The sequence below is a fragment of the Sminthopsis crassicaudata genome, chromosome 6 (assembly GCF_048593235.1).
Source record: "Sminthopsis crassicaudata isolate SCR6 chromosome 6, ASM4859323v1, whole genome shotgun sequence".
NCBI lineage: Eukaryota > Metazoa > Chordata > Mammalia > Dasyuromorphia > Dasyuridae > Sminthopsis > Sminthopsis crassicaudata.
This window is the reverse complement of record NC_133622.1, coordinates 42,268,446-42,287,520: the sequence shown is the minus strand read 5'-3', so window position 1 is coordinate 42,287,520 and position 19,075 is coordinate 42,268,446. Positions and strand designations below refer to the sequence as shown.

The 19,075-nt window shown below is 38.7% G+C and overlaps 2 protein-coding genes across 2 annotated transcripts in view; both read left to right on the top strand.

The window, feature by feature from the left end:
- The window catches only part of HOPX (HOP homeobox), a 384,876-nt gene that overhangs the window by 10,484 nt on the left and 355,317 nt on the right, over window positions 1–19,075 (top strand). The window lies entirely within an intron of this gene.
- The window catches only part of IGFBP7 (insulin like growth factor binding protein 7), a 70,192-nt gene continuing 54,862 nt past the window's right edge, over window positions 3,746–19,075 (top strand). Inside the window, exon 1 of the mRNA XM_074274447.1 lies at window positions 3,746–4,360. Within this exon, the coding sequence (XP_074130548.1) occupies window positions 3,871–4,360 (490 nt within the window). The 5' untranslated portion in view covers window positions 3,746–3,870. The remainder of the gene's footprint in view (window positions 4,361–19,075) is intronic.

Here is a 19,075-nt window from a genome sequence, read left to right as displayed (position 1 = left end):
TCAGTTTCCTCATTTGTAAAATGAGCTGGAGAAGGAAATGGCAAATCACTCCTGTGTCTTTGCCAAAAAGATGCCAAAAGGAGTCACAAAGAGTTGGAAATGACTGAACAACAATAATTTAATTTCTTAAAACTACTTAAGGTTTACAAAGTTCTTTCCTCTCAAGTTAGCAGTTCAAGTGTTATGACTACCATCTTACAGATAATGAAATTAAGACAAAGGCAAAGTGGTAAAAAGCTAATGGTAAACATTGAGAGCAGAATTCAAACCTATTCCAGGGAGTGTTCTTTTTACTAAACCAGAGTAATATACAAGGGAGACACAATTTTTTTTTTATTCATTTTTCCAAATTATCCCCTCCCTCCTTCCACTCCCTCCCCCCCCCATGGCAGGTAATCCCATACATTTTACATGTGTTACAGTAAAACCTAGATACAATATATGTGTGTAAATACCATTTTCTTGTTGCACATTAATTATTAGCTTCCAAAGGTATAAGTAACCTGGGTAGATAGACAGTTTACATTCACTTCCCAGTGTTCCTTCTCTGGGTGTAGTTATTTCTGTCCATCATTGATCAACTGGAAGTGAGTTGGATCTTCTTTATGTTGAAGATTTCCACTTCCATCAGAATATATCTTCATACAACAATGAAATGTACAGCGATCTTCTGGTTCTGCTCATTTCACTCAGCAACAGTTGATTTAAGTCTCTCCAAGGAGAGGCACAATTTTTAAATATGGAGAGGCAAGAGTTCAGTTTTCAAGTCTTTCCTACAATTCACAAATTTTCAGACCTTGTTCTATTTCAAGGGCGTTTTACTCATACTCAATATGGCTTTAAAGTGAAGTGATTGAATAGGACAGGACTGAGATAACATTTGAACCCACTCCACTCAAAATCAAGTTCAATGGTCTCCAAAATCTAACAATTTCTAAAAATAAATTGTAATCATTTAATTCAGTTGCAAAAGGAAACTATAAACACTCATAAATAAAAGAAAGAAGGATTGTGGAAATAATACTTCCTAGGGTTATCCTAAAGAATTAATAAAAGAACTTATTAAAACTAGCAATAATTGAGTGTGTACATATACCTATTCACATGTGTATATTATAAAGCCCATAGGAAATCCAGTTGTCCCAAGTCTTAAGGTAGTTTTAAGCTGCACTATGAATTTTGGACCATCTTATATACATCTCAACCCTCAATATAAGCAGATTTTAGATGTGATTTGAAAATACCAATGATAAGTAAGTCAGAAATTGCAGTGTTGTGTGCTAGATTAAGAGCTGGCTTCAAAGTCATAAAGATCTGCATTCAAAACATACAAAACCAAGGAAGTCACTTCATATTTGTGTTCTAGGCAACTCTCTAAGTAGCTGCTCAAGAGAGCTACTTATACCAGTGTAATTGTGGGTTGATACCAAAATAGTCAAGGATTGGTAGAATTCCTTTGAAGTCTTGGGCAACACTTCACGTTCTACAATCATTCTAAGCCAAAGGCAGATCTTAATTTGAAAATAAAATACAATACAATTTAATTTTTTAAAATCATTGTATGTCTATATGTTTCTCCTCTTCTTACTGGGGGAAGGGCTCAGATGGCATCATTCTTTCATGGCAAGAGAAAAGAAAATTTTATTTTCTCCTCCTCCTCCCCACCACTCTTCAAAGGAAGGCTAGGAACAAGTTTGTCCCAAAGTACTTCTGGACACAAGGCTGATTCCTCATGACCAAAGACAACTCTTTAAAATTGTTAAATTGCAGAAATTGATTGTGACCAATCAAAATAACTCCCCACACCCATGAAATTATAAGTCCAAATAAAAGATACATATATTTATACAGCATCTGAAATTTTAAATGGACTTTCCTTAAGGTAAGTCTGTGATAATGATACCAGTTTTTATTATCATTCCCATTTTAGAAATGAAAAAAACAGACCAGGAGAACTGAAGTGACTCTGAATCGTGAGTCCAGAAACTCGAGGTCTTTTTCCATTAGACCATGCTACTTATCACTGAAAGGGTGAGAGTCCAGTTTGTAGAATTTTTAGAAGTGATCCGAATTAAGATGACCTACTTATCTGAGAGGCTTGAGTAACTCCAGATTTTGTGCGTTAACATAAACTTTTTTTTTTTTTATGAAGTTTAAAAAAAAAAACAAAAAACAAAAAGAACAATGTGGCAATCCGAGTTTTAAAACTGTAGTTTTTTATAAAGGCAGAAGAAACGAATTGGGAGTAATTTATCCTGAAAAGCTTGTTAAAATGCCTGCAGCTCGACACGGAAAACTAAACTAGAAGAGCCAGCGGAGAAGAAACCCAGCTGTGGATCCTGAAAGAGGATTTGGGTGGTTCCAGATCTCCTTTGTCCAATTTCTATTGAAAGTACGGCCAAAAGCTATGGTGCAATCCAGTATCCTTCCTGGCCTCTCACAAACACGGATATTCTTAACAATTTAAATTGTTCATGGGTTTCAGGATTTTAAGAAAAAGGAAAGAAAAGAAAAAACTAAAAATAGGAAGGGAGGTAAAAGGGAGAATGGTATAAGGGGAGCCAACTTTTCTTCAGCCGAAATGGCATCTGAGCCAAGTTCACTCAAAACCAAACAAAAAGAAAGAAAGGGGAAAAAAAAAAAAAAAAAAGTCAAATTCTGGGCTCTGCAGAACGTGACAGTTTCTAAAAACAAACTAGAATCATTCAATTCAGTTGTAAAATGAAACTGTAAATAGTCATCTATAAAAGGAAAGGAGAGTGTGTAGGAACCTTTATAGGCTTGTCCTGAAAAACAAAAGGGAAAACTCAAGGAAAACTAGGTGGTGTATGTGGTGATGACAAGTACTGCTTGGAGTAAATGGATGTTGGAGCGGCACTCCGTGTTTTTATCCTTAAAAGTGGCTAGTAGGGGGTGAAAGTGACTAGGAGAGGAGTGAAAGTGACCAAGAGGAGATGAGAACTGATTTATCAGAAGGAGGATAAGAACTGACCAGAAGGAGAGTGAAACTGTCCAAGAGTAATAAGAACTGACCAGGAGGGGAGTGAAATTGACCAAGAGGGGGGATGAGAATTGACCAAGAGGGAGGAGAAGCTGACCAAGAGAGGGATGAGAATTGACCAGGAAGGGAGTGAAACTGATCAGGAGGGAAGTGAAACTGACCAAGAGGAGGATGAGAATTGACCAGGAAGGGAGTGAAACTGACCAAGAAAGGGATGAGAACTGACCAGGAAGGCAGTGAAACTGATCAGGAGGGAAGTGAAACTGAACAAGAGGAGGATAAGAACTGATCAGAAGGGAAGTGAAACTGATCAAGGGAGAGATGAGAATTGACCAGGAGGGGAATGAAACTGACCAAGAGGGGGATGAGAATTGACCAGGAAGAGAGTGAAACTGACCAAGAAGGAGAGGGGTAAAACTGATCCAGGGCCTAGGAGGGGAGGTAAAACTTTTTTTTTTATTTATTTTTTTTTTTTTATTTTTTTATTTTAACCTGGGAAAAGCGATCCAAGGATACTGAAGAGCGTGAAACTGAGCGCACACAGATTTCCCCAGCTACCGGAGCCGCCTCAGCCCCCGCCGCCTCCTCGCCTTTCCCAAGCTGCAGGGCAGCGCTTTCTCTCCGCATTCCTGCGCGGGTCAGACGGCCGCCCCCTCGGTGCACTCGGGGGATGGCCCAGGCGCTTGGAGGAGGCGGGGGTGAGAGCTTCTCTCCTCCCCGGGGTGTGGTTTGAGGAGGCGGGGAGGGGGTGCGGTTTAAGGCGAGCTGGCCTTGGTCCCGGCTCAAAGTCAAGGGCCAGAGCGGTCCGCCCTCGTGTTTGCGTGCAGCCGTGCCCACCTCAGCAGCAGTCGCAGCTCCCGCACGCAGCCATGCCTCCGCCGCCGCTGCGCCTCCTCCTTCTCTGCGCCACCGGGCTGCTGCTCCTGCTTCTGCCCCTCTCCTCTTCCTCCTCTTCTGAAGCCGGGGAGTCGGCCGCCTGCGGCCCCTGCGAGCCTGCCTCCTGCCCGCCCCTGCCCCCGCGGGGTTGTCCCCTCGGGGAGACCCGCGACGCCTGCGGCTGCTGCCCGGCGTGCGCCCGTGGAGAGGGAGAACCCTGCGGGGGCAGCGGCGCTGGCAGGGGTCACTGCGCGCCGGGCATGGAGTGCGTGAAGAGCCGCAAGAGGCGGAAGGGCAAAGGCGGGGCAGCAGCCGGCGGGCCGGTGGTGAGCGGCGTGTGCGTGTGCAAGAGCCGCTACCCCGTGTGCGGCAGCGACGGCAAGACTTACCCCAGCGGCTGCCAGCTGCGCGCCGCCAGCCTCCGGGCGGAGAGCGTGGGCGAGAAGACCATCACGCAGGTCAGCAAGGGCACCTGCGACCAAGGTGGGCAAAGAGCGCGCGCCTCTCCCCCTGCTCTCCCCCGCACCCCAGGTCCCAGCGCCCCGATTTCGGCTGGACGCCCGAGGTGAGGCGCGCCCGCCTGAGCTCACTCAGGGGAGCCAGGCGCCCCGGAGTCTGCCCGCACCCGCCCCGTGCCTGCGGGGAAAGGTGTTGGGCCGGAGCTGGTGATGGATGTTGGGCGCACCGAGGTACTCGGTCTCCTTTTTTGGAAGTATGATCTAGAAGTTCGGTCCCCGAGCCAAAAATGCGGGGAGAGGATGTGCAAAGGAGTGTTTGTTTCTGGAAAGAATTCCTCAATCACCCGCGCCCCCCAAACAAGCATCTCTAGCGTTTTCTCGTCACGTTTCACTCCATCTTAAGGGCTTACCTACCACACTCACTGCCCACTTCCATGTCATTGTCTCTTCCTCCGTTATCGGGAAGAGCGCAGGGGAATTGAATGTTAGAGACGGAATAGGACGCGTTAGATCACGAAGTTTCCAGAATGGGAGCTTTCGGTTAGGGGACAGCTGATAATCGAATTTCCCCACGTCTTGATTGCTTTTTGACCCAGATGTTCAGCATTCCTTGCTAGAATTAGGTCCCAAGGCGATTAAAAGATTTGAGTGATAGTTGCTGTTATTTATAATAAACACTTATTTAGCGCTTACTGTATGCCACTAACCGCAAAGTTCATCTCCGTTGTTAGCTTTTGGGGGTTATGGAAGCAAGAAGAGGACATTTGTAATTTGTTTTGAGGGGGCCTTTTCAACAGAGGGAAGCAGCTTCACCTGCTGAAGCTCTGGAAAGTAATCTAGGTGAGGGATTCTTTGACTATGGGCCAGAGGAAAATTCAGACTCCCTTCTGGAACGGTTCTGGCTCGATATGTGTTTTATTATTATTATTATTATTATTATTATTATTATCATTATCATTATCATTATCATTATTATTATTATAGTCTGTTATGGATTTTCATTATTGTATTGTTTTCTTGTTTCTTTCATGCTAAATTCATCTGCAGGACATGCTGTACAGAGGATAACTTTGAAATTTTTCTTGACAGTTTATCTTGTTTGTTTAGTTCGTCTGGGACAAATCCAAAGTTGAAACAAATGCAAGGCCAAGTAGTGTCCAATTTTTTTTAAAGAAAAGAAAATAAACAAAGTTCAGATTCCCAAAGAAAAAGCAGAAAATGAAACTCCAATAATAATAGCTGATGTAATGAAACTGACTGAAATTGGCCTTTTTCTACTAGCACAAGTTCCAAGGGAAAGTTAGAACTCCAGACACCTTTATTCACAGCCAAGATTGAGAAGGTTCTGAGACCATCACAATCATCTAGTTCAGTTACCTCTCCATTTCACAGGGGAGAAAATTGAAGCTCAAAGACAGCTCCAAGAAAGGGAGTAGGTAATACAGGCAGCAGTCCAAGGTGTAACATACTCGGGAGCAGTGGCAAAAAGAAAGAGTTTATAACATGACTTCTTTTTTATGAGTAAGTACACATGTTAATGCCAGAAAATTCTGTTCTCTTTGGCTTCTAGGTATTTATTTTGTAATAAACCACTTGAATAAAATAATAACTGGCATATAGCCCTTAAAGGCTGGCAAAATGTTTTTATAAACCTCACAAAAGCCCTATGAATATGTCCAAACTTTACCTGCCTTTACTACCCACAGCTGGTAAAGTCTCTTGATTTCCCCCCCCCCCCAGGCTGGGGTTAAGTGACTTGCCCAGGGTCACACAGCTTCCTAGCTGGAGATGTAACTGTGAACTAGATTATTCTGATGGTCTCAACTCAGAACCTTCTCAATCTTGGCTGTGAATAAAGGTGTCTGGAGTTCTAACTTTCCCTTGGAACTTGTGCTAGTAGAAAGTGTCTGAGACCAGATTTGAACTCTGGTCCTCCTGAATTCAAGACTGGTGCTTTATCCACTGTACCACCTAGCTGGCCCCGATTTTTTTTCAATCCATTATTCTTTTCAATAAAAACTTGACTCAGTTTTCTAACTTTCTTGGATTATCCATCTTTCTAAGAATTTATGCAATGACTATTAAGTGATGAAATGGATGTTGCAAGATATATGAAAACTGGACAAATCATAGCTTCTTCTCCACAGGCTTAAGTGCAATTTAAAGTGCTCTTAGGGACTATATGACAGCAGGGGTAGAGAAGCTGCCCTAAGGCAATAGAAAATGCCCAGCTCTGTGTTTAAGTTCAGAAAGCTTTAACTTAAATAATTTTTTTCTTTCAATTTAAGAATTTTACTTAGCATTTTGGTTCCAACTATAAATTAAGTGGGGAAATGAATAAAGTGCCAAACCTGGAGTCAAGAAGACTATCTTACTGAGTTAAATCTAGCTTCAAATATTTATTAGCAGTTTGACCCTGAACAAGTCACTTATCTCTATTAGCTTCAGTACCTCATCTTTAAAATGAACTAGAGAAGGAAATGGTAAGCTACTCTAGTATCTTTGAAGAATCACATAATTGAAATGATTCAACAAGAGTTTGGAAATATTTTAGAGAGAAGGCCTGAAAATAACTTAATAATTTTTCATATTTTAAAATGTAGTTATGAAACAGAATATTAATTATCTGTTCTACACCCTTCTAAAAAGAAGAATGGAGGAAATCCTGCTTAAGGATTAGGGAAACTAATTTGTCACAAAGACTTTAACTCTAATGGAATCTCTCTGAAGATTTCCTTTAGACAATTTAGGGGTTGGTAGAAGCAAGAAGAGGAAATTGAATTTTTTTTGTGTGTGTGTCCTTTCAAGCTATAGAATTCTATGATATGATTAAGGTGAACAGGAATTTCCTGAAAACTTCAACTAGCCTTTAAAAAAACCTTTTATTGCTGCTTGTTGTTTTTATAGCACATTTATTTCTGAATCTATCCTTTCCTTTATTATATACTCAGGAAATCTTTGCAACAACTTTAAAACTCAACTTATACATTGACCATGTTAGACCCAGAATAGACCACGTATATAATAGCCTAGCTGTCCATTGAAAGAAAGAAGGTACATTTCCTCAGTTCTTTAAGGCCAACTTTTTATTCTGTTGTATTTTATTGCCTTTTCTATTTTACATTTTTTAAGTCATTGTGTATACTGTTTTTCCAGTTCTGCTTATTTCACTCCTTATAATTTCATGTGTATTCTTATGTTCCTCTGAATTCATTCATTATTGCTTACAGTGTAATAATATTGCATTGCATTCAGGTTTCTCATTTATCCAATTGATGGGTACCCTAATTTTTTTTCTAATTGTTTGCTACAATTTAAACAATTCCCAGGTACATACCCATCAGATTGGCTAATATCACAAAAAGGAAAATGGCAGATATTGAAGGGGATGTGGGAAAATTGGGATATATGGGTTTAGCAAATAGTTTTTAAAAAAAAATAGAAAATAGGGGCAACTACGTAGTGCACCAGCCATGAAGTCAGGAGGACCTGAGTTCAAATGTGACCCCAGACTTGTAACTCTTCCTAGTTGTGTGATCCTGGGCAAGTTACTTAACCCTAATTGCCTCAGTCAAAAATAATAATAATAATAATAAATAGTCTAGGCTATATTTGCACTTGGGTCTTCCTGACTCGAGTTCCAGTGTTTTATCTACTTTGTCTGTTAACTGCATGATGGCACAAATCTAAAATCCCTTAGAAAGCTATGGCTGTCCTGGGTATGCAGGTGTCTCCAAATGCTCGCACTGGCTCTTTTCTGGTGTCTCCAAGACCAGAGCTTGTTAGCACTCCATCTGAGACCACAGACACACAGCAAGGTCACCAGGCCACGAGTTACCTTGCCAATGAATGGTCAACTGACTGGACAATCCATCTCTGTGGCTACACAACACCAGCCTGTCCCAGTGACACCCAAAGGATCACAATTAGGGACTGAAAACTTCTTTTGAATGGCTTTAACTTGTGACTTTGCATGGTGCTCACAGTGCTCTAGAAGCTCTGTCCCACAGCAGAAGCTTGAAGTGTATACAGAAGATGTAGTTAGCCAGATCTTGATGCTTAATAAAGACTTGAATTAATAAGAAGAGAGCTTAATACAAGATTATAATATGCTTATTTAGATAACAGGTTCTACTCCAGAAAAGTTGTAAATGTTTAACAACTTCTTAATGTAAATTCTTACTTTAATGTGTGTGTGTGTATATATACACATATATAATTTGTATAAGTACAGTCTTTAATACTACAAAATTAATGAAAGAATATTGAACTCCAATACATTACCTTCTGGGAAAGACTCATCATTTCAACAAAATACTGTGATATTCCACAGAGTAATTGTTCTTAATTACAATTTAGTCTGTAAAAAATTAAATTATATGGACATATTGGAACAACATTCTACTGCCCTTTGCACAAAAAGTGCAATGAATAATATTTATCTATACAAGGACTATATCTATATTTTGTTATGTCTTGGATCCCATGTTCTTCTAGATGCCTTTTGTAAAGGTGGGAATGAATCAAGTCTATGAAAGAGAATTATTTCTATAATGTATTTTAATAATTAATTGTTCAAATTAAAACTTTAAAAAAAGAAAGAAAGCTAAGGTAGATCTCTTAAGCTCAGGAGTTTTAAACGACAATGGCCCACACCCCCAGGACTGGGGGTGGGTAGAGGGTTTGGCAGGTTACCTGGGGCAGGAAAGAGATTAGTTTGGGCTAGAAAAAGAATGAAGGGCCTTCTATAATGCTCAGTAGGGGAATGGAACCCCTTGTACTTCCAGTCTAGATGAAAAATTTCTAAATAAATAAATAATTTTCTATTACTCATAGTTGTGAAAAATACCACTATCTTTTTTCCTCTAATTTTTAAAGATATAACATTTTGTATTTAGGTCATATATTCATTGGAACTTATAATAGTACATGGGGAACTTATAGTGAAATATAGTATGACATGTAAGTTTAGAATTTTTTCCCTCCCAAACCTATTTTTCAGTTTTCCCATCAGCTTTTGCCTATAGGAAGACCATTTCTAAGTAATTTGTGCTCTGGGGTTCCATCAAAAATCCAGGAATTGAGTTTTCCTTTTATATATATTATATATATATATATATATATATATATATATATATATATATATATATTTTGCGAATCTAATTTATTTCATTGATCTGTTTTTCTGGAGTATTTTTAGCCCATCCCAAAATATTTGTCATGGTTATTTTATCTATTTTATTCATTTTTATTTATCATATTTTATTTTTCTTTTATAAATTCATCTTTATCATATAATTTCCCTCCCTTCTCATCTTTTTGTTTCATTATTTCCTTAGAATCTCCACCTTTTGTTATTGCAGAAAGTTGGGTATTATTTTGTCTACTTCTAAAAAGTAATTTGTTTGTAGTTTGATTTGTAGGAAGACAATGATGTTTTCTACTGTCCAAAATACAGCAGCAGAGATTTTTTGATGTTTTGACTGATAATATTGAGTGATCGGAGAACACTAACCTTTTGTCCTTTTGTTCTGGCTCATATTCGTTTGCATGCTCAACGAGGGATAATTATTTGTAAATAATTATCAGAAATGGAGAGATGAAATCTTTGAACAGAATTGTAAGTGGAAAAAGAGGGAAAAGAGTCTATCTTACCCAAAGGACATACTGCCTTCTGTTTATTAGTTGGGTATGAAGAGCCATGACTAAGGTCTTTCTCTGAGGTTATTGCCACTATACCTGAAAGGCTTGAGCAGAGTTGACCAGCTAGTTGCCTTGAAAAGATGAAGCTTGGATGCTGATGGCTAAGACGATGCCCAGAAGCCACCAAAAATCCATTAGAGAGCAGTATAGCAACACACAGCAGGAATTACTATGCTCCACCAAGATCACACAGTGATGGGAGCAACCAGCAAAAGATCAACAAATCGGCATCCCATGAGACTATATCATCCCCGTGTATCACCAAGGTACCCAGTGAAGAAGGCCTTCAGGGAGCAATAAGCCCAGAGGTTCAGGATGATGACACCATCAGAAGACAATCAGACTTTCAGCCCCATTACCATGAATTTGTTGCCTCTCATATAAAATCCTTCTGTATGTCCACTGCTGATGTGTGTATATATGTATGAGATGGTGGCCCACGTTATTGACGTATGCCCTATTGTAATTTTTCATGCTATGTGCTAATTCATTAATACTTTTGCTTTGAAGTAATTATATCAACTAAAAAATTAAAAAGTAAACATGATGGTGAGCCCTATGTCTTTGAGAGAAAGCTGACCTGAGTCAACCAACAATGTGGTTATCATTCTGTAGGCTTTAGGTCTTAAAGTTAACAATTAGTTGGCATAATTCTTATTATATTGGTAATATCGTACAGCCAAAGTCAAAAATGATGTGGACTCTAATGGAGTCCATCCTTTTCCTGTTGACAACTTTATCACACCCTCAAAGGGAGACCAAATTCCTGGGACTGTCTTGTCCCAGGTTTACTCATCTCACCATATCAGATAAAGGATTCTTCCTCCCCCTGAGCAGGCACATGGGACGGTCTTGTACTTCAAATAACCTTTATAATCAAAACACCTTCATTATCCTGTATCACCATACCCCACTTCTAGGTATCCCACCATACAGTTGCTGAAGCAGACATAATACATAATGCACGTGCAAGTTTGTTTTCCTATTAAGATCTTCCCAAACCCCCCTAACTCTCTGGACCCTATCTTTACTCTTCACTTGTGACCTTTAAATAGCCCCCTTCATTCACAAATCACTGCTAAATCATTTTGATTTTCCTATGTGTTTTTTTACGATAATAAAGGGCTCCTTGTGACTGTAAATACCTCGTGAATTTTTCACATTCTGAACCACTCTCCCAGAAACTAGTACTTCATCACTGGGGTAGACCAATATAAACAATGTCTATCCCTCCAGTTATTCGAGTCTTATTCTAGCAATACTTTTAAGTCTTGGGGGATTTTTTAAAAGTTTTTAAGTCTTTTTTTTTTTGCCTTGACAGATAAACTCCCAGGTAGTTATAGATTTTGTAGTTTTGAAGACAGTGCAAAGTGCAATAGGTAAAGCTCTGGGTCAGGAGTCAGGAAGACTCCTAGTTCAACTCTGATTGAAATCCAGTTTCAGATACTTAATAGCTCTGTGACTTTAGGCAAGCAATTTAATTGCTGTCTGCCTCAGTTTTCTCAACTGTAAGATGGGGGTAACAACAGCATTGACTTCCCAGGATTGTTGTGAGAATGACGTAAGAGAATATGTACAAAATATGCTCTGAATGGTACACATGGTTCAGTCATCTTCAGTGTGTTTCATTCCTGATGGGTTTTCTTGGTTAAGGATACTGGAGTGGTTGGCTATTTCCTTCTCCAGCTCATTTTACAGATGAGGAAACTGAAGCGAGAAGGGTGATGTGACTTGGCTAGTAAGTGTCTGAGGCTGGATTTGAACTCAAGAAAATAAATCTTCTTGACTCCATGCTAGATAATCTATCCTCTATCACCTAGCTGCCTCCATTTCTACAGCCCCCTCCTCTCCCTCAAGTAGGTGCTTATATAAAAAATAATCATTTCCTTCTTCCCTTTCCTTATCAAATAATCTCTGAAGTCTTTTTTTGAAATGGTCCTTAAGTCCTTACCATTCTAGATAAGACTGCCTTATAAGGAGGTTCTTTTGCTCCTTGGAATTCCCTTGGATGGAGTCCAAGGCCAACCTTCCTCATACTAAATTCCTCTATAGTGAATAGGATTATTTTAAGGTTTCTGTGCATTTCCTTTAACTGAGCTATCCTAAAAGTTAACTCATCTCATTGTTCCTTTGACTATTATTTATGGCAAATTCTTAAAAAGCTGAGAAGTTGTACATCTGTGTGATTTGATGAAATGGCTCCTGAGCTTACAGAGTGTATCCATCACACTTTTGTCTTTGGACATATGTATGTGAGTGTGCCTGTTAAACCTGAGATTGAAGTGGAAACATTTTGAGATTCCCAGAATGTGTGCACGTGTGAAGCAGTGGTATTTTTAGGTTTCACCCTTTCCAATTCATCCTCAAGCTGCCAAAATAAATTTTCTGAAGTGCAAATCTGACCATGTGACTTCTGTACTTGGGAGCAAAGGATAAGAAGACTAGGATATTATATAAACTCTGCTTTTTTTTTTAATAGAGTATTTAACATCTTGGCTTCAAGCCACCATTCCAGCCTTATTATATGTCAAACTCCTTGTGCTCCAGGAGGACCAATGACATCAGGAGGGTGAAGTCTTGACTTGCAAGTGAATTGGATTTAAGCGAGGGAGGGCTGTGCAGTCACACTTCTCCAGTCATTTGAGTCCAGTAGCAAGACATAAGTCAAGATAGCTGGTGATGGCCCCAGTCACTCTTTGGTCCAGCTAAATGGGATATGTGCTAGATGGAGCCAGCTTGAACAGACTCAGGCTCTGGCTCTGAAGCTGTTTCTTAAATTTATTGTATAAACATTTACATCTTGGAAACATCAAATGCTACAAATCAGGGTTTAGTTTATTATTTTGTGGTTTAGCTAGACGTTAGTTATTGTCCTTCATTCTTGAAGGGGATTGAAATGATATCACTATGTAAGAGCCAAATTATATTGTTTCCTACTGTGGCTGATAGATCGGTGCAACCTCAGAAGACTTTACCACAGGTTGGGCACAAAGAATCCATATGAATATTTGGAGTGGATTCTCTAAACTTGTACATCTTGTAGTTTGGGTTTTTGTTTTTCAATTCTGCTTTGCTTCAGCTCAGAACCTCCTTTGATGATACAGGTGGTCCTGTGCCTGCTAGACTTAAGAAAGTGATGTGCTGTGTTGCATTTTAAAGTATGTCGGGGATCACTTTTTTTTTGTTTTTAGCCAGTTGTTAAGTATTTTAACCCCACATCATTGGGTCCAACCATATTGGCCCTGTTGCTATTCCTCACACATAATGCTCCATCTCCTGCTTCCTTGTTTTGCTACTGATTGTCCCTTCATACCTCCAACATGCTGCCTTCTCACCTCCATCTTTTGAATGGAGAATCTCTTTAGCCCAAGCACCCCCTTTGACATGAAAGCCTTTCCTTTTACATTCAGCAACCAATATCGTCCTTCTTAAAAATCACCTTGATTTTTTTTCTTGAACATAATGTTTACTGTATAGAAAGCTTATGTATATAAGCTGCTTACTGGTCAAGATCTATTTCAATTTTGTCTCTACTTTCAACACCTATTTAAATGTTAGGCCCATGATAATTACTCAATAGATGATGGTGTCTGAAATCATAGAAACCTTCACTTTCTTCTTTCTCTCTCTTTTTTTTTTTTGAACTGTGCTTTGGCAACAGACATAAAAATTGATATATCTGTGAACCACTAAGACACAAGTGAATGACTTCTTAACAAATAAAACTATCAGACGTTGACATTAAGATTTGCTCTAGAAGAAGAGCTAATCCAATTCCAATTGATCAATGATGGACAGAATCAGCTACACCCAGAAAAGGAACACTGGGAAATGAGTGTAAACTGTGAGCATTTTTTTTTGTTTTTCTTCCCAGATTATTTTTACCTTCCGAATACAATCCTTCCTTTGCAACAACAACAACAACAACAACAACAACAACAACAAAATTCGGTTCTGCACATATATATTGTACCTAGGATATACTATAAGATATTTAATATGTATAGGAATGCCTGCTATCCAGGGGAGGGGGTGGAGGGAAGGAGGGGAAAAATTCGGAACAGAAGGGAGTACAAGGGATAATGTTGTTTAAAAAAAAAAAAAATTTACCTATGCATATGTACTGTCAAAAAAAATGTTATAATTATAAAATTAATTAAAAAAAAAAAAGATTTGCTCTAGAGAACTTCACTTAATCAGGGCCTTGATTAATATCTTCATAGTTATTTAGGAAGTTGTTTGGGGCTTCTTCCTTGAGTTATACAGACTGACTTCCTTGGTGGTCCTAAATTCACCTAATGATTTGGTATTCTTTTATGAGCCTGTCTAGACCAAACATTTCTTCACTTTTTGGCACACATCATAGACTCTATAAATCTAGACTAACATAGTCATGTGAGGCTACTCACATTAATTAAGGCCTTTCCAAGCTCCTGGAAGTTGGGTATTTGAGGCCTTTCTCTTAGATTTCATGTTAAACTTGATAAGGGATCCCCAGTTGAGTTCAGCTCACTCTTCTCACTCTTTTGTTGAATTCTTTGGATATGGAGAAATTAAAGAAATAAAAAGAAAATTAACTTACGGTTATCATCAAAAGGTTTAAGTGTATTTAAACTAAATTAGTTTAATGGCAAAATAATCTGGCTCCTTAAAAAATCCTGTTAAATTGTGTTGAATCATTCATCCAGATAAAGAGATAGGAAGCTTAATAGAAGCAGTTGGGGCATACACAATGACTTCATATGCTACAAAAAAATGGGTGCTGGGTAAGAATATAAAAAAAGAAGAGACTACTCTAGATACTCTACAGAACAAGCATAGGTTAACTATCTGAGAAACAAAAAGTATCACAGCAGGTGAAGATTCTCAGCACATTTACCTAAGTGCAGTGTGCCATTTGAACTTAGACATTTTTTAAAGTAAAATAATAAAATAAGCAAGAAAAAAGCATTAAGTACAAATGGCAAATTGTGTTCTTATTTAACTGTGATAAGTTTAAAGCAAATGGACTATTTCCTTGCAATTCTTGGTTCTACGTGGCATATATCCAAGTCCCTAAATTTCTCTGGCTGCTATTCTACCCATTAAAATGGTGCCCAGCTGACCAATTGATGTAAACAAATAGTAAAAATATAGTTTAAAAATATTACAGGAAACATAGGAGATAATGTGGATGATTTTATTTCCTTAAAACTGAGAAGTTTCTACACAAACAAGCAATACAGTTAAAATTAGAAGGAAATAAAAAGGAAGAAAGAAAAATAAATAAATAAAATATATTATTTTTAAAAATTAGAAGGAAATAGTTAAATAGGGAGGAAATATTTGCATTTTTAAACCAGTTACATAACTGTTAAATTTTCACCATTTACACTTAGGAAACTGGCAAACACTACACTAAGGGTTTCATTTATTATTTTGTTGATTGTCTAATCTTAATAAGGTGATGGAAAAATTGAATAATTGAATAACCTGAATAATTCAGGTTAAACTTGATGGTCTTCTGCATATTCTCTCCTCTGGGCCACCTACCACCTGAGCCCACCCCAGCCAGTTATTAATCATTCAGAGAGTGTGACCAGCACCTCTCAAACCCCTCGAGATTGAAGAGAGAGCTTATCACAAGTAGGGTAAAATAGGCAAATGAGAACAATTTGTTCCAATGTCCTTTGGAGCACTCACAGTTGATCAGATATCAAAAATACCGAAGTTATCTGCTGCATCATGGACCATCATCAGTTATCTTGACTTTTGTCCTACAACTGAACTTCAATGATTCTGGAAGAGAGAATAAAACTGTGGACTACTCTCTCACTTAAATCCACCCATAATGTCATCGATCATCTTTAAAAATTAAGGAAGAACAACCCCCCAAAAAAGGACATTTCCAGAAGTGTTCAGAGACCCTAAAAATCTTAATTTTAGGGTTTTTCCCTTAATATTCAGGGATAAAGAACCTTTGTATTCAAAAAGGTAAAAATGAAGCTGCCTCTAACCACTGTTCTTTCATAGGTATTCCTCTCTTTCAGAGCAGAATGCTTTCTTTAGGTTGCAGAAAGCTCAAAGACATTTCATTTACCTCCTCCTACTTTAGTGGGCCAGTGGTCAAGTGGTTGGAAGCTTCCACCCTGACATCTGCTCTTCCCTGCCCCAGAGCAAGGGGAAAATTATCAAGCAGTATACTGCCTTGTGCATTCCAAAAAGACCACACAGAAGAAACTGCTGGAGTCGGTTTGGATAATCCAAGCCAGCAGGGTCGGAGACTGTTGTCTCCAGATATGAGCTATCAGAATGTTTTGCTTAGGAAACAAATACAGAAGTGAGTTTAAATAGCAGCTGTAGCAATTACATTGGAATCCTGACTTACAAAGAGCTACCCCTAAGGAATCGGTAGTGCATTTGATAGGGAATAAAATGCATAGGCAGCAGTACAGTTCCAAATTAGGCAAGGCTGGAGGAGGGAAATCGTGCCGAGCAACGGCTTATTAAGGATGTTAAACCCAGCTGGAGAATGTGTCACAAACCAGAGTTCAAGGCACTGCCCAATTTTTTGACAGTCCGGGGCAGACACAGAGGCAAAGCTCTGCCAAAGTGGTGTCAAAGCCTATCAGGTGCAGAATCAAAGAACAGTAGAGTTGGAAGGACCCAGATCATCTGCTCTAGCTCGTACCCCAAAGTAGAAAATGATGTGCTGAAGAGATTAGACAAAGTTTGGGAAGTAGATGAAAACCTTTCCATTTCCCCAGAGACACTTCTTAGCTTCTTTTGGCCATTAATAGATGTGAGATGGTGAGATCCATGGCCTTCTGGGCCTAGAATCAGAAAGAGGAATTGGGAAGAGCCCCCTCCATCTTCTTGAAGCTTTATTTTGTGGTCAGGTCCTTCGTCATTCTATCAGTCTTCAGGCCAAGAGCCTCTACCTCCCTATCCTATAGCTTTTGGAGAGTGAGCCTACAGTTACTAATCATCATCATCACTACCATCCCTCTATTCTACTTTTCCTCCCTTCCCCATCTTCCTCAAGGAAATACTGATGTGAATACTTAGCACACTTGGGCTGGAGAGAGACAATTTGTCCCTTTAAAAAATATCTCTGGGATCATAAAAAATGGAAAGGGACTCATGTGTGCAAAAATGATTGTAGTAGTGGCAAGGAACTGGAAAGTGAATGGATACCCATCAATTGGAGAATGGGTGTAAATCATACAAATGTTATGGAATATTATTGTTATTCTATAAAAAATGATCAGTAGGCTGATTTCAGAAAGGCCTGGAGAGATTTACAAGAACTGATGCTGAGTGAATTGAGTAGAACCAGGAGATCACTGTACATGGCAATAAGATCATACGATGATCAATTCTAATGGATGTAGCTTCTTTCAACAATGAGGTGATTCAGGCCAATTCCAATAGACTTGGGATGGAGAAAGCCATCTGTATAATGAGAAAAGATATGGGGATTGCATGTGGTTAAAAACATAGTATTTTCACTTTTTCTGTTATTTGCTTTTTGTTTTTTCTCATTTTTTTATCTGATTTTCTTGTACAGTGTGATAAATGTGGAAATATGTATAGAAGAATTTTCTAATATATATTGGATTACTTGCCATCTAAAGGAGGGGCTGGGAGGAATGGAGGGAAAAAATTGTAACACAAGGTTTTGCAAGGTGAATCTTGAAAACTATCTGTGTATATTTTGAAAATATACCATGTAAGATAAATTGGGGAAAAAAAATCTTTGGGTCCAAAAAATCTGTACTACCCCTAAGTGTCTTATTCCAGTACATGATAGTCTATAATTAGTCTTCACCATTTAGAAATACGAAGTTTCTATAAAGCAGAGGGTACCACAATTAGAATGGAAGAGAATTGGCTGCTGCCCTGATACTGTGTGTGGGAGAGCATCTCCATGGCCAGCTCAGGTCCTGCCTCAGACCTGCTGGCTAAGAGTAACTGTATGTAAATAAATGCCCAGAACAGCAAGGTACATGAATGCTACCTATCAAATACTCTACCTATCAAATACCTGGCTTATAAACTCCCTGAGTTTGTAGTTACTTTCCTTTGAATCCCTTCAAAGGCAGTGCTACAAATGTCTTAAGGTTAGAATTGTTGCTTGAATTTAGATCTGTTCAAACAATCACAGAAGAATGTCCTTATAAGCAAATCATCAGAAACTTCCATCTTGACCTTACTTTTCATTTATCAGGAGACAGAATTATAGGACCATGAGTTTAAAGCCTTTTGAAAATGCCTTATCCAACCATCTATCTCATTCTAGAAATGAGAAAATTGTAGTCTCAGCTAAGAGCAATATGGTGGCAAAATCAAAACTGAGCTCAGATGTTCTGTCTCCAAATCCTGATTTCTTCCCTTTGTTCTGTGCCATCTTTAGAGCTGCCTGTCCTTGAGATATCCCCAGATTACCAGTGCAAACAGTCTAATAAGAACCACTTTTGGTGTTGGGATCAAATGTAAAATTTGCTTAGAGTTTCTGCTTCTCACTTTTTAATTGACCTCCATCGTGGAGAATCCTTTTTATTGTAACATGCTCTCAAATATGTTAACAGATGTAGCATACAAGCTTCAGAGACTAGGACTCAGAAAAAACAAAATGAGCACAGCTGGGGATTGTCTGACCTTAATGCATCTGCATAGCTGCAGAAATTGTTGGAGGAGAATAAACTTCTGTATTAGGGAATATTTCAGAAGCTATAAAATTTTGTGTTTATTCTGAATTCAACAAATACCAGATGAAATGAACTTTCTCATCTACATGAGAGAAGTAGGGATTTATACACGAAACTGAGAATTTCTATTATGTAGAGCTTGCTTTTCTCTGAAAGTAGATAATAAATTCAACATGAAACTTTCAAAACTGTTTTCACTTCTCAATAGTTTATTCTGGTCTTGTTTTTCCCCCCAATTTTTTGTTGGAATCCTGTCCCTAAAATAAGCTATGTAATAAACACTCAGACATAACAAATTCTCATATTGACTAAGTCAAAAATACATGTCTTAATCTGGATTTTGAATC